General features: G+C 41.2%; 1 protein-coding gene across 1 annotated transcript in view; it reads right to left on the bottom strand.

Annotated features, from left to right (window-relative positions):
* Positions 1 to 305: 305 nt before the first annotated feature.
* The window catches only part of tbc1d16 (TBC1 domain family, member 16), a 29755-nt gene continuing 13910 nt past the window's right edge, over positions 306 to 16150 (bottom strand). The window contains exons 5-13 of the mRNA XM_040051244.1: positions 14782 to 14976; positions 14470 to 14617; positions 14170 to 14334; positions 13371 to 13519; positions 9965 to 10099; positions 8976 to 9162; positions 8212 to 8391; positions 6280 to 6426; positions 306 to 5629 (exon numbers count right to left, since the gene is read on the bottom strand). Coding sequence (XP_039907178.1) covers positions 5336 to 5629; positions 6280 to 6426; positions 8212 to 8391; positions 8976 to 9162; positions 9965 to 10099; positions 13371 to 13519; positions 14170 to 14334; positions 14470 to 14617; positions 14782 to 14976 — 1600 coding nt within the window. The 3' untranslated portion in view covers positions 306 to 5335. The remainder of the gene's footprint in view (positions 5630 to 6279; positions 6427 to 8211; positions 8392 to 8975; positions 9163 to 9964; positions 10100 to 13370; positions 13520 to 14169; positions 14335 to 14469; positions 14618 to 14781; positions 14977 to 16150) is intronic.

The following is a 16150-nucleotide window of genomic DNA, read 5'->3' as shown; positions in this document are numbered from 1 at the left end:
ATGATACCACAGGTAACAAAGTGAAGCTGCAGCACTGTTGGGGGTGTGCTACAATAGGTCGACCATGTATTTCCACACACACCCATTTCCATGTTACTGTTAAACCACAGATTTTATCAAAGTGATGCACTAAAAATTATCTAAGTAGAAATAAGCAAAAAGCCTCCAACGGAAACTGCAGTTCTCAGGTAGACTTAACAAACAAGGTGATGTTTTGTGTCTTTTGTGCCTCCGTTGTGGTGTTTGATACATTTGGATGTTCTGTGAATGAAAATGGCAATTGTGCTTCTTTTTTTTTTTCTTTCTTTTTTTTAAAAGGGGGCAGAGGCCAAAGATTTGAGTAATGAAAAGTGGGAGTTTATTCATTTATGTATTTATTGTCATTTTCCTTTTATCTAGTTTCCTGTTATAGAAATGCATTAGCCCTGAAAGAAGCTATCAATCAGGGAGCTAATGGGTTGTAATTGCAGGCAGGGAGGCACCCACATCACAAGCGACGGGGTCCCTGTACAGTAGAGAAAGACCTACAGTGGATTCAGTCCCTGGGTGATCCCAGGTTAGAGGAAATTCTCAAGTCATTTTCCTTTTGAAACCATTACACTCATCTCAGTGCAATAATCACCCCGGCTAGTATATTTATGGTTTTAAACAAAAGTACATGGATGAAGTAAGAGGGAGTTTCAGAAATTTCTGGGAAAGGGGGGGGGGGGGGGGGGGACCCTGACTGTGTTATTCATAAGATTTGAGGATTTTTCCAGAGAAATATGTCTGAAATTTGGTCTTCCTGGAACTGCTGAGTGGCTAAACCAGAATACCTGCTCTGAGTCATTCCACACACACAAAAAAAACAACACTCCGTCTGCTCCAGCGTTTCCAAGGAATGACAGCATCTGATACTCTCTATAGCTGTCCGTGATAGTCACTCGATTCCTGTCAAATGCCTGAGCCATCACTCACTCTCATTCTCTCTCTCTCTCTCACACACACACACACACACACACACACACACACACACACACACACACACACACACACACACACACACTGTCAAACAGCCACGGCAAACGGTAGAGGCTGAAAAGACTTTGCTAGACAGTTTAGGGTTGAACTCTGGGAAACACGCCGTCTGCCTCTCGTGGCTTCTTTTTCTCATGGGAGGCCTTAAAATGTTTGTCAGAAAACCGGAAAGGAAATCCCTCGTGAATTCGACAGAATTCACACCTTGTCTTTTTCCATCTTCGCAGGCAAAATGAAATGGGAACAAACAACACTGTGTGCTTAGGGGATTCACAGGAATGCCAGTATTTTGTGGAAATGCCAAATCTGGTCAGGTGTTATGGATTTCTAAAACCCACAAGTAAATAATGTTTTAAATGTGGCTTATATTCAAGGCATTATTGTTAACCATGTTTTACATTGGCAACAGTTCACCCCCAAAATACTGCTAGCATCATTTGTCAGTTTAGTTTTTGAGATTAAAACTGTGGAATCAGCTGGATATGTTGGAGCTAGTAGCTTTATGTGAAATAAACATTTATTTCTTTCTATATGATATCGATCTCAAAACCATCCCTTCCCCGAAGTGTAAATACAAAACATCTTCCTGCACATCACCACAGAGATTAAATCAAGACCGCGCAACTTTAAAAAGAAAAATGGAGCTTCTTCCTCCTCTTAAAAGTAAAAAAGCAATTTAAATAAAGGAACCCATGACTTTCGGTTTCTGAAGTCCATGCTGGAAGAATGAGTTTAAGTAAAAATAGCAGAGGGATCCGCAAAGCGTCATTGCTGTTCAAGTTATTGGTTTACTGTTGGCTTTAAAAGGTTTTGGTACCTTTATTGCTATTATTAATAAGAAGAAGCTGACTAACCAAACATAACACAGGTGTAGTACTGTGATAAAGTCTTAAGTCTTCCCTCGTGTCTTTATATGCTACTTCCAAGATCCTGGAGAACCAGAGATTTCTGGAGATCTTTAAAAGTTTCACGTTTTCTGCTTTTTTCACTCATTTTCAGTCCAGTCCTTATACTGATCATTTTCAGATTTTTCTTTCCTTCTTTTTTATTCATTACAACAACTTAACACACATTATGAATAATTCAAGCATAAAAAGGCACCTAACTTAAGGAATGAACCAGTGTTGCATCGACACATAACAGACAACTTGGAAAAGAATCAATTTTAATGGATCTTTAGGCACTTTGTTACTAACTGCCTGTTGCATAAACATTGATTGGTTCACATTTCTTTAGTGAATCCACAAAGAAATGCCAAAGATAACACAGTTTGACTGGCATGAAATAATATTTTATGCACCAACAAGGCGACTCCCAAGAGCTACAAACCTAAAGCTTGATATAGCTCAGCATGGTGAGCAGTGTGTCCTTAAAAGAGTGATGAGGACAAATGAAGAAGGGGCAGGACAGAAACAAGTCTAGAGTAGGTGAACAGTAACTGAAAGTAGTGTTCTTTAGAAAGAAAATCCTCAGAGATGCATCTGCTCTTCACTCAAAATTCATCGGAAATGGTCTCATTGGAAGGTTGGCTGACAAGAAGTCATTCTTAGTGGAAGGAGGGAGGAAAAAGGCTCAGGTATGCCAAATTACACAAGACTAAAAAAAAAAATCAGTGGCAACTGGTCTGATGCAGTGTTGAATCCAAATTTGGATTCATGGCAATGATCTCCAGTAAAAACATGCCTGATAGAAAAACTCAAAACAGAAAATATACCTTTCACCAATTAAATCACTGAACATTTTCAGTGCAGCTGTTCAGTTCAGTTTTTTATTCAGTCCAGACTTCAAAATTACTGAGGGAGTGAGGGATCATCTGGACCGAGGATGGAACAAAAGGCAGCCAACATCCAAAGAAGAGCTCTGAATGTCCATGAAGAAGCCTGGAGAACCTTTCCTAAAGACTACTTAAAGAAAATATTGTAGCCTGGATATGTCGTATTAGTAATAATACACTATAATATCTACATGGCTGAGACATTAGGTATTTTTTCTTTTGCTTCATGTGGGCATAATCTTGATACTTGCATTTATTTATTAGATAAAAAAAAATACTAAATTTTAGTATTTTTTTAATCTTTATACAGAAAAATGCTGGCTCTAGTGCAGTAAACCCCATTTCTGCCTTATTTTCTACCAGATCAAAGCAATTTATCCTCAAAATGAAATAAACTGAAATATTATTTAATCAGCAAAACAACAACAATCTTTCAGAAGTGCTTCATGAAAGCATTAGTGTAATTTTATTTCAGTCATTTTCAATGATACCAATGATAAGAATAGGCTCTTTTTTCCCTGTGATGTGTACAATAATGCATCAACATATCATAGAGCTTAACAGCTGTACATTCGTGACCACAACTCACAACAACCACCCCTGGAAATCGGAGTGTTCATTAATCAAGCTTGTGACTTGCAGTGTCCGTGTAAACAAATGTGATTTCAATGCTAATACAATTCATGAGCTCCCTTTCACACACATTCGCGCCGACCGTTGCTTTTCCGTTTTTCTGACTTTGCTCACTTCGCCGCAGCCTCCCCATCTTTAAAACTCTGCGGGCATCTCCAGCAAACAGCTGCACATGATAACTAATATGTCATTTACTGAGGCTGCTTGCTGAGAGATGCAGAGAACCGAAAGAAGGGGGAAGTGCGGCGGTGTGGGGGCGGTGGAGAAAGCCCGATTGAAGATCTTAATGTTGCGTTTTAGCAACAATTTAAAGATGTTTTCACTTAGAAGCCTGTTGCTCAAAATGTCTCAGGGACGTTTTCCAAGTGGAGATTGCCTTTAAGTCTGATTTAAGATCACCACGCATCCCTCCTCAAAGCCTAACTGCTAAAGCGGCTGGCTTGTCTTTCTAATTTATCTACCAGGTTTTTTTCTGCAGGGTGGCTGCTGCTAATCTGGTCGTAGGGCATTCTGTGACTCACCAGATGTTAGCGGCCAATCGAGTTTCCACACACACACACACACACACACACACACACACACATACATACATATATCAAAGATTTTAACACTTCTGTTGTCGAGTGAGACGAAGCAAAAAAACAAAACAAAAAAACACAAATACATTCATGTGAACTGATTCTTGAGTGTTGTCATTCATTTTAAGGTGAAGTGGAAAGACTTCTGGAAGGAAAGGGGGGAAAACAGACTAAAAACTGTGCTGATAATTTTTCACAAGGCTGTCTAAACATGGTTCAACACAGACGAAGATGAAGTTTCAAGTAGGAGAGAAAGTCATCAGTTTTTCCTGTCTGGATAAAAACCGCCGTCCGCGCTCTCTCTGGCGTCACACCCATTCGACACCTCGAGCAGAAAATACATTTCATTTGCTTTTTTATGTTAATGTGAAAACGGGAAGGGAAGAAAAATAAATATCCTATTGCTCAACAGGTAACATGACAGCCTGACTTTCTCAGAAGGAAGAATGTTGTTGTTTTTCTCCGGCTCCTCAGGAGAAACTACGAGAAGGTTCTTTCCCATCATCTGATGAGGAAATACAAGAAAGCCCTCAGGATGTGTTTGTCCTGTAAACACATTCTTACCTCTGTGTTTTCTAAAAACAATTACTGTACGCTGTGCCCTCTATATGTAAAGAACTGCTCATGCAAGGATATAATATTGCTAAATATTTGTAACTGTTGATATAAACGCAAAACATTCACTTTGTTTAAAAATCAAACAAAACTTAAACAGACCGCTAATCCATTCGAATTCATCATATGTAGGTTAACGCCTCTCTGTTAACACCAAAGGATCGGGTTTCACGTTAAAAATGTCCTGCTCAGACTTGAGATATGCATGTATAAACTTGATACTCAGACAAATATTCCACTGTCAGGACATGGGAACAGTGTTCAAAATGTAAAGTTCAAGTTATTGTGAATGAATCTCCAGTTTGTTTTGACCCTGGGTCAGCATCCGCAAGAATTCAGCCCAGTTGCCTCGGACCCTGATGTGACCCCCTACCCACGAAGCCCCTGGAAGAAAGCCAAGCCAGCGGCAGACTAGAACCTGAAAGTAACTCCAGCCAACATAGAGGCTGGTGATTGTCCATTTTGCTCCTGGAGGAAAGTAGCTTCTTGACCTCTGATCTATCCAACAGCGAATCCTCATCACGGAGTCTTGTGAAATGAATGTTAATAACAACATTCTGGTAAGGCAGTGTTCTACATTGCTCCATGTGTGGCAAAATATCCTTTTTAAGAGTGTAAAACTAGAAGCATGGACGATGGAGAGACACAGAGAAAGAGAGAGATGGGGAGGGGACAGGTGCTGCACGGTGACAAGCAAAAGCACCTCATAACCTCCACCTCAGGTCTGTTTCCGAAAGGTGAAAATGTCTCGAGTTTTAGAGCCTCTCTTGCCCTCCAGTGGAGGTGTCGGGGTGAGGTTCGGTGAGGGTGTGGATGACGGGGAGGGTGAGGAGGGCTGAGGGGTGGAGGTGCCTCCATAGGGGCAGCTCTGCGAGTCTGGATGTTCACCCGAACACTCCACGGCGGGGATGTAGCGGCTGTCCCACATCCCCGGGCCGCACAGTTTACAGAGGTCGTGAAGGCTGCACGGGATCCTGGGAAGCAGGCGGAACTGGTAGAGTAGACTGCGGGCCTGGAAAGCAGGACGAGAGGAAAGGAGTTCTAGTTTGCCACGATGCGGAGCCAATAAATGCAACACAGATCGATGCTGATATCAAACAGCGCATTAAAACACCAAAATAAATCAATGGGCTCGACTCCAGGCTAAAAGATAACAAAAGACTCTCAAGGTCAGAAAGCGTGATGTTGCCTAAAGCTACAAAGTCTGCATCGCATGCAGCAAAGCTGTGGAGTTACACCACCTGCATGCTAACATGAACTCACTGCCTGTGGTTGCAGTAGTAACACACAGTATCCATAAACATGAGGAAGCAGGCATGGACACAATAGCCGGGATGGAGATCATAAATCCTCCACTTTGGCATGGCAGCCTCCCATTTAGTACCTCAAGGCCTCTGTGGGCAACTTAATGTGCATCAGTTGCTTTGCTGCAGCATTGGGGCAGGGCTGCCTTAATGCAAGCAGCACTGGATTTGGTTTAAATGTGTAGCAATGCAGCAGTCTGTCGAAGAATTCTTATGATGATCGTAAACAACTGATTATTCTCATATTTGGAGATTGCTGCGTGATAACCTTTATTTTTGGTTTGAAGGAAGCGAAGTAGTGAGATGAAATGGTAACATAAAGGCATGAAAACCAAAAAAAAAGGTTTTACTGTGATACCTTGCGCAGAACCAGCTCTCCGTTCATGTGCATGGAGAGATTGCTGAAGTGCAGCAACATCTGGTCAGTAGCGAGCTGCTGCTCTGTCACATCCTCCCCGTAGAGAACAATGATGGCCACACACAGGAACAGGTGGAAGTAGTCCGTCTAAAGAGGAGGAGATCAGCAAAGAAGTGAAAGGTAGAAGGAAAATATGCATATCATCAGCTTCTGTGGTGTACAGTCAGTTATGTTACTAATGCAAATTTAAATTTCAGTAAGTGCTTTGCATTTATTCATGCCTTTGTTATAAGGAACAACGTTAAGGACACGTCTAGGATAAGGATACATCTACGCTCACTAATATTTGCTCAAATGTCCGTTAACAAGTTGCAACTCTATCAGATGCTTTTGGTAGCCATCAACAAGTTTCTGGCATAATTTTCTGGCATGATTATGGCTGGATATTTGACCCCCTTCCCGGCAGAATTGGCAGAGTTCGTTTAAATTGTTTGGTTTACTGGCATAGACCAGAGTTTTAAGTATAGTAAATAGATTTTTAATAGCGTTGAGGTCGAGGCTTTGTGAAAGCCATTTCAGAAGCTTAATGTTAGCCTGGTTTATCCATTTAAAAACCAGTTTTCTTGTGTGTTTGGGATAATTATCCTGTTGAAACACCCAGTTGTATCCAAGTTACAACCATCTAGCTGCTGATTTGAGTGGTTAATTCCAGCAACTTTGTGGAATATATGCCACCAGAGTGGTGTAAGATCAGAATAACTTGTCCTTACGTATAACTGTCTGTAACTTGTGTAAATCTAGATGATCACTGAGTTCCTCGAACCTTCTCATTGTTCTGAGCGTTGGTTAATCCAATGGGAGGTGTCTACCAGAAACTACCAGCTGTAGCCAATCATGATCACTAATGAAAAGTTGATATGATTTGGCAAGTTCAAAGACACTGTAGAACCTTCGGGACCATTTATTAAAAGATTTAAGTGAGTGTATATTTACGTTTGACCCTGTGTGGTTGCAGGTTCAAATAAATCATTAAAAGCCCAAAAATTACTATGATTTTCAATACGAAATTAAATAAGGCCTTTATTAAATCTACTGTATACAATGAGCTATTGATGTGCAATAGTATTTGTTCAGTTGTCCATAACACTTTAAAATATCTTCCCCCATGCCTTTATTATAGGTCTGTTTTCACCTCCTGGTGGAATAGCCAGACTTTTACATTTTACCTGTCCTTTTATCATTAAGAAAGCAATAAATTCTTTAAGAAAAGCAAAACATTTTTCATGAAAAATCTATTTTTGGACTAACCCCAAACATTTCGTTTAGCAAGAACTGTCGAGATAAATATTGTGTGACCCAATATTACACGATTCTTCCCTTTCACAGAAAAATCAGATATCAATCAGAAATTCTTGCTTTTAGCCCATCTGGTATGTGACACTCAACTGTCTAAACCAAGGTTTCACTCTCATATCTCTTCTATCACCACCTGTAGCTTCAGATCAGAACATCTAGAAGAGAGTTTGAGCAGATGGCACGAAGCAGTGAGGCTGATATTTGAGGAGAGGTGTTAACCTCTTTCTCACTACGCACTACACAGTCATGACTAACTCTGATAAAATACAGAAAGGGTGGGAAAATATGCACTGGGTAGATCGATTCAAGATAAGCCAAATGACTTTTTTTTTTTTAACTTTTTACAATTTGTTTTTTAAGCTAATATGCTATTAGGGGTCACTGTAATCTCTGGGAATCAAAACCCAAAAATAAACAAAACCATTAAACCCCTTGAAGAGCAATTACAGGTTTTAAAGGCAGGATTACAGAAGCATGCAGTGGGAAGCATTAAAGGAGTAACATGCAGCGTAGTATATGCAAAGTTTTTCTTTCAAACTTGTGTATGCAAAGGAGCCGTTCGGACTTTGACCTGACCTGGTAGTGTGCCCAGCACGCCTCCCACATGCGCAGGGCCTCGGTGTCGGGGAACTCTCTCTTAAAGCAGAGCAGGATCCAGCGATGGCAGAAGAGGAGTTGGAGGCCGTCCTCCCCGAGCCTGGTCAGGTGCTGGTGAAAACGTGGCAGCATGAGGCGCAGCAGCTCCCGCAGGTACATCTGGAAGCAGGATCATAGAGCTGTTTAAGCTTATTTCTCCTTCTATTTAAGCCAACTTTATGATTGGCTGCCCTTCATAAACTCAAAGTTTGAACAGCAGGCTGTGGAGCTGTGTGGCTGGGATGACCATATTAGGGATATCTACCCTCACTGACATCACAGAGTCAGAGTTTTATACTGCATAGTGGCTCTATAGCGTAATGATTTATACAGTCAACTAACAAGCAAAAAGATCCCAGGAGGAGAGACAAATCCCTTGAGGATTGCATCAGGAAGGGCATTCGGCATCAAATATGCAGCACCAACAACTGTGGTGATGACTTATGAATAAGGGAGTAGATCAAAGTAGCTTTGTACAATGTGATTCATCAGAAAACTGAAAGAGTTGTTTAAAGAATGAACAAAGAAAGCTTAATCTAGCCACTTGCATCTGGTCAAGAAAATAGATATAAATGTCTAAGTTACAGAAATTGTTAGAGACAACTTGAAGCTGAAGTGTCAGAAAGCTGTGGTGTAAAGCGTCTCTGCAGAATCAATTCAGACATTCGTACAACTCACAAAAGACGCACAGAGAAACTGCCTACCAGCTGCCTCTCCATGTCTTCGTCCCGCGGGGAGCTGATGAAGATGGTGTTCTCCATGAGGCCGACAAAGCACCAGAAGGTGTCGCTTTCATCCTGGATCTCAGTGAGCAGCGGGGCCACCAGGTCAGACATGCCCTGGCAGTAGCCCATGTCAGGATTAAACACTGCATAGTTGAGCAGAATCCGCCTGAGGCGACAACAACCACGAACATCTTAGTGGTGTCATAACATCTCAGCATCTCAAAAAAAGCGCTGTAAGTGGCCACAGTAGAACCATAAACATAAACCCCTTTCACAGTCTCCAATACAGCCTCTACACAGTCCTGCCAAACCAAATGTATAGTCCCACCCAAACACTCTCAGGTTTTTTTTTCCCTTTTTCTTGCATGGTTACTAATTTTGAGAAAACTTCCTTTGCTGTTTTCAGACCTTAGTAAGTACTGCATAAACAAAGGAAACAGGCTAAAGATAGTTTCTGTTGTTTGAGCACTAAATTAAAAACAAAGACTGAATTTGTGGAGACGGAGACTGCAATATGAGGATGCCGGTCTCTCTGCTTAGACTAAATGATCCAGACAAATGTCTATTTGACATATCAGTAATAGCTGTGAGCTAACTTATGAGATGAGTGCTCTCTATCTGGACATGTGCAGTGCTGGTATCACCCCAGCTCACATACAATATGAGACATAATGCCAGGACAAATACCAGGAGCCTTGATGAGAGTCACTAAACTAATATGCTATTTAAATCCTCTTGCTCCTCGTTTGGAAAGCTATTAGCTCTGAGTATGCATCAAAAGTGCTCAGACGGCTTAGTCAGAGTCAATAAAGCATGAAACTCATTTGCCGTTCCCTCAGGGTTCAGAATATGAAATGAATAGGTACGCCTGTGCGTTGGGCTGAGGAACGATAAGGCTGGACTGGGAGAAGGTGACAGATAGAAATTTAAAGTGGATGGGAAAAATGAGAAAAAGATGGTGGTCTGACCTCATGATCTCCACATTCGGGTTGTTCTCGCCTCTAAAAAAGTGGTTGCTGCGGTCCGTTCTCACCACGTCTTTATCCACCGTGAACTGGACCTTTCTCCAGAACTCACTGTGCTCCTCCGGGCTCATGGACAACCTGAGAAAAATTCATACAAAACACCAGAAAGCAACAGAAATATTAAGCGAAAGAAAAGGCAAACTTAAAGTTGCAGCAGTTAATAAAGCTGTTAAAGCGGTGGCGTTAAAAAAAAGTTTTTCACTGCACAGTCTCTTAGGAAATGCTTGGTAATTAGAATCACAAAATGAAGGGTTATCAAGTGATCGTTGATGCAAATGTGACTCAGGTGTAACACTAACACTTAGCTAGAAATGAACAAAAAATCCAGGGGTGTGTAAACAGTGGGCCTGGCAGGGTATTTTACAATCAAGTGTTCCACTGAGAATAATACCACAACCATAAAACTCCCCCTATCCTTCCCTGTAGATGTTAGCAACTATATTAGCAATGTACTCTGAGTGTGGCACTAATGTACTCAAGTCCTAACAAGCAGAGGGGATTTAATTAACACTGTTTGTTTTCCATGAAGCCCCACCAGGAATAATGAGCGCACACCTGATGCAATGCCACGCAACTGTTTAGTTTTTGTTGTGTTTGTGTCCTTGGACCCTTCTACTTCTCTTTGACTTGAAATTGAAATTTGAATTGTTTTCATCACTTTTTAGTTCATAAGCCTAGACAATGAGAACATAGATAGTTATAATTGAATGAGGCATCTGTATTCTGTATTTTTGTGTCACTTTTCTGAGGTGAGACTTTTTTTGAGGGGAAAAAAGTCTTAATCTAACCCTCGTTTCTATATATTTTGCAAAGATGGGACATAGGTGCAGCAATTTATTGAAAGATGTGCAAACATACGTGGAAATACAGGATATAGGGCAAAACAATTCTGGTTTGCATGAGTCTAACAACCTTGAAAGTCAGTATTTGGTGTGACCACCTTTATTGAGCACAGCCTGAACTCTCTTAGGCACGTTTTTGTGTATTGTGTTTAAGTAGTCTTCAGGAATACTTCTCCAGGTTTCTTGAAGGACAGTCAAAGCTCTTCTTTGGATGTTCGTTGCCTTTTGTTCTGTTCTCTGTTAAGATAATCCCACACTGCTTCAATAATGTTGACCTCCAGGCTCTGGGGAGGCCAATCCATGACCAACTCCATCGCACTGTGTGTGGGATGCAGTCGTGGAGACTTTGAGACTCTTTCCACGTGGCAATTCATGGTGGATCAAACGCTCTCTTCAGATTTTTCAAATTTTAACTAAAGAAATAAATTGTGTGTTTTTTGTGGCAGGCTGCAAGTAACAAAGTGCCTAAAGATACAATTTAATGTTGCTTCTCTTCCAAGTTGTCTTTTATGTGTAGACTGGTTCATCCCCTGAATTAGGTCTCTTTTATATGCTTCAATGTTTCACAGGTCTTTGTTAAGTGGCTTAATCAACAAACAACATTACTCTGAAAGCGGTCATATACTATACAAAGACTGGACGAATGAGTAAAAAAAAAATGTCCAAAGACTATTGCTCAAGACCCCTTTAAAAACTACAAGAAAACCTGGCTCTTAACAACTTTCTCAAACCAATAATGAACTATTATTAATTTTAATCTTGATGGCATTGATATATTTTTTTAAACGTTCTTCAAGCAGGAACTGAAAACAATGAAACCTTTATCTGCTTTAAAAAGAAACCTAATCGGATGATATCATCTGCCGGACATTATTCAGGTTAGACCAGAAATGCGATTGACATGATTCCTGTCATGCCACAAGTGAGAAGCAGCAAGTTAAATTTGACATATGTATGGTAAGTATAAAAGCTCAGAAGCCTTATCAACTGGATTATTTGGTATCCAATAACTAGACTGTGATTAAAGGCCAAAGGCTTCTCATTGTAGCAGTATAGGTAAGATCTTTTAAATGTGTTTTTATTGTTTTGTTATTTGTAATTTGAGGACAGATCTGCTCCATTTTCTTTTAAAAGTTGAGCAGTCTTAATTTAAAAATAGCTAACCTACAGATACAATTTAAAATTGGTTCTTTGCTAAGTTGTCTGTGTGTATAGACCCTAAACTGGTTCATCCCTTGAGTTAGTCACCCGTTTTTAATCCTTGAATGGTTCAGAAGTCAGAGTTCAGTGGCTTAACATAAAATCTCCTACAAAAATCATCAGGTAGAAGGACTAGAGTGAAAATGACTGAAAAAGCAGCCAAAAAGTCCAGAAAATGTTCAAAGAAAACCTTTGAAAAGTCTTCAGAAAAGCCTGGAGAGCTATTGCTCAAGACCACTTTAAAAAAATTAAAATAACTTTTATTTATAGGATAGTATACTTATACTTATAAGCTCTAAAAATGAAATAAAACAATTTATCTTCAAGTTAGCCAGAGGACATTTTCTTATTCAATATATATCATGTAATAAAAGCTGCAAACAAAAAAAATTATGACAACAGTTTGAAATGTTTTTTAAATGATAGGGATAAGAAAAAGGACAACTACTGGTATGCTTAATGTATGTTCACATTCCTCTGTTAGTTTCGCATATTTTCTTGTTGTGCGCTCACATATCACAGTAATCTAGTATCAGTCTGGTTAGTTTTGCTTTACTTGTTATTGCTGCCCCATTTCCATTGACGGCCAGGTAGTTATCACATCTGAGAATGAATGAAAAGACATGTCTCTTTGCTCCTAATGATCAAGTAGTGGCCCCGGAGGCTGGCTCTACTCAAAGGCTCTTTACAGGAATCCACATCACAGTCAGAACAAGGACTCTAATTACCTGACTTCAATAAGACCTTCTCAAGCACTCAAAATGTTAATAGGCCATACACATGAAACCTGTCCAATTATCATATTCATTACAGACAGAGGGGCACAATGTGTGAAAATATGTGTACACTTAACCTTTTTGATGGCAGGCTGGAGGCAAATGAAGACTGGGGAACGTGCTCGTGTGTGTGTGACGTGTGCGTGTGGTTGGCCGTGCATACCGAAGCTGTGTTCTGTTTTTTTGTTTTTGTTTTATTTTTTCCATCCGACAAGACAGTATGATCTGATAAGCGCTGACATGTTTTTTTCTCAAGAGACCTTTTATTTCACACCCAGCACCTCCCCTTAACACTTTCCTGATTGCGCCTATTGATTGCTGAGCGCCTGCGATGAAAAGCCACAATAGGCTCACATATGGTTTAATGTTTGACTGACTGAGCATTTGGCAGCAGACACTGCAGCCACATGATAGTTTATCTGTGTTTCAGAGAGTGAAGCATACAGATGTCTCTCAATACAAGCTTTTTCTTTTTTTTTAATACTTTTAAAAAGACTTCATGATGTTAACACTGTACTTCCACAAACATACCTCCTCTGCTGGATGTCATGGTACTGGCTACGCTTTTGCAGTCTCCAATCTTCCCTTTCTTGGGAAGAGGAGTCATAGCTGTAGTAGTGCAGCAGGAAGGGCCACACCTCACCACGAATGGATGGGTCGATACCACCGAAAAAGATGGCCTGGTAAAAAGAGTGTAGAGGTGAGCACAGAGGGAGTGTGTTCTCTGCGTTCAAAGGGCAAGCAGGGGCCAAAACTGATAACTATGAGAGCAAACCATACTTTATGCAAACAAGGCATGCAGACAGTGCGGCACAGCCTGCAATGCAACTATCACCTCACTAGGCTTGTTTATCAAGTGCTGCAAAATGTTGCAAAACTGAAACTTCTGTAATGTTAACAGGGGGGGGGAACAAAAAAACAAACACTGCTTTGTCAGCAGGTCCAGCAAGAACAGTCCTCTTTTGCAATTCCTGCACTTGTGCATTTACTGAGGAAATGTTTTGGTCTGAGTCTAACGGCCTCTGAGTCATTTTCAACAATATGGTAAAGTTTAAACTGAGTCAATCAAAGAAGACTGAAATGAGTCACAGGGGGACAGTGGCCAAGACCAATCCTCTCATCATTTACAACCTGGGAGTGCTGATTCAAACTGAAACTTCAGTGTAGGGCTGAGTTTCAAAATGACTTTCCGAAACATGTGCTACCAGAAAATGTGATGCTTACAGTACGGATAGGTATGACTGAGCTTAACATATTAGCTGATTGATTACGTTCTGACTGATTCCTCAGAATTATAATAGCCTGCTTGTGTTCACACCTGCATACATACCTTGCGCAGCTTATACTCCTCCTCCACCTGTCCGTTCTGGTTGAGGTGACGTAGCCAAGTGGTGACATCCAGCCTTCGATAAAGCCTCTCTTCTGGGTGAGTCTCGGCCGATGGCAGGGTGGGCCTCTGGATGGAAAACTGCATGCAAGACTTCTCATCTGACACCTGATGTTAAATGAGACCAAAGGGGAGAAACACATTGGCGAGGACACTACAACTGAATAAAAACTGTTAAAAAAAAAAAGCTTCCTTTTCCAATAAAACTAGAAGCCAAACTGGGAATTTGGGCTGTAAGCCGACCTGGTCTTTGAGCTGAGTTTCTCTGCAGCACTTCCACTGCTGGAACACCTCAGCCAGCTTGTCCAGGCCAGCATGATGAAAGTGGAGGATCTTATATTGGCTTTCTCTGCTAGCTATCACCAGCTGGCCACTAGTGCAGGCCTCGTCACTGCAACAACACAATGGTGAATGATAAAGTCAATAACTACTGTAGTAATAAAGAACCTCACGCAGCGAACAAAGAGCCTGTGAGAGAGAGTGAAACATTACGCAGTAGCGCAGCAAAGTGACCCCTCGCGACCTTTCTGCGACCTTTTGCACTCTCCGACTGACCTGAAGAAGAGTCTCAACGACCTCATGTGACCCAGGTCGACCCTGAAAACTCCACACAATTGCTCCAGAGCTAGGAGCTTCTGCTGCTCCTCCCACCGCATGCCCTGCGACTGGCTGCTGCTCTCAGAGGGGGCATGGCTGTCCAAACTTGAAGCAGAGCTGGCCGAGTGGTTCATGGATTCCTCGCACAGCTCCCTGGAAAACAAATAAATTTTAAAAAAAAAAAAAAAAAAGATTTTGGAATCAGAATTTGGGGGTTTGTTTAATTCAAGTATTTTCCCCTTTACATCACAATAGGGAGTCTTTAAATGTAGTTTCTCTCTCTTTGCTTCTTTAACCTCACATTCAGATAGAAAGTTGTGTTTTTCAACGTGAAGCATTGACAGTGAATATCACAAAGTCAGAGGCCGCTGGTGGAGACACTCCTCGGCTCAGCTCTCCCCTGTTGTTTTATGTCTCAATATGTTTTTCACCAACAGGCTGAGAATAGGAGGAATGCATGGAGGCGTCAGAGGACAGAAACACACACATGCACAAACACACAAGGAAATCTGTACACACACAAATCACACACACACACAAATCACACTGTCCGCTGTCCAATTTCCCCTGTCATTCCCTCATGGCAAGCATGTTGTTCCCGGCACTGAAACCTGAGCTGAAGGCTCCTCTGCTGCACGAGGAGACACACAAGAACACACACATCATAATCACACGTGTGTGCAGAGAAACATGCATGCGACAATGCCAAAATATGTACGTGGCCAACACAAACACGCACTGCGCACCGCAGCAAACCACACGCCAGCCAAACTGCTCGCTGGCTGGCGTGCTCTCTCTAACGTACACACACACACACACACACACACACACACACACACACACACACACACAGACACTCAAGAATGGACCATAGCTAATGACCAAAATGCACTCGCAAACACGTCTCCAGACCTGCTAACGCTGAGAAACAGAAATGCATTAAACCCGGCGACATTTGAGAAGCACACGTGTAAATTAAGTTGCTTGATTATGACTTGCTATAAATCCTACACACACACACACACACACACACACACACATATATATGCATCAGAAATATATTTTTTAACAATACAGCCAAGAAGAGGTCATTCATGATCAAAATTTAGTAAGAGAAGAATATCAATTTGTAAAAATGTATATATTTTTTCCACTCTGCTCGCATCAGCTGACACGTTGGCTTCTTTGATCACGAGGGAGGCCGGCTGAGCCTTTTACGCCCCGAATCAATCATGTCTTGCTAATAATTTGCCTGTTAGCAGATGGGAAAATAACAAGGCTGATCAATCCAAGCTGCACCGTTTCCTTATGCTATCTGGTGATTTAC

This window comes from Simochromis diagramma, unplaced genomic scaffold, assembly GCF_900408965.1.
Source record: "Simochromis diagramma unplaced genomic scaffold, fSimDia1.1 OVJJ01000321.1, whole genome shotgun sequence".
In the NCBI taxonomy this organism is placed as follows: Eukaryota; Metazoa; Chordata; class Actinopteri; order Cichliformes; family Cichlidae; genus Simochromis; species Simochromis diagramma.
This window is presented reverse-complemented; position numbering and strand designations above follow the sequence as displayed.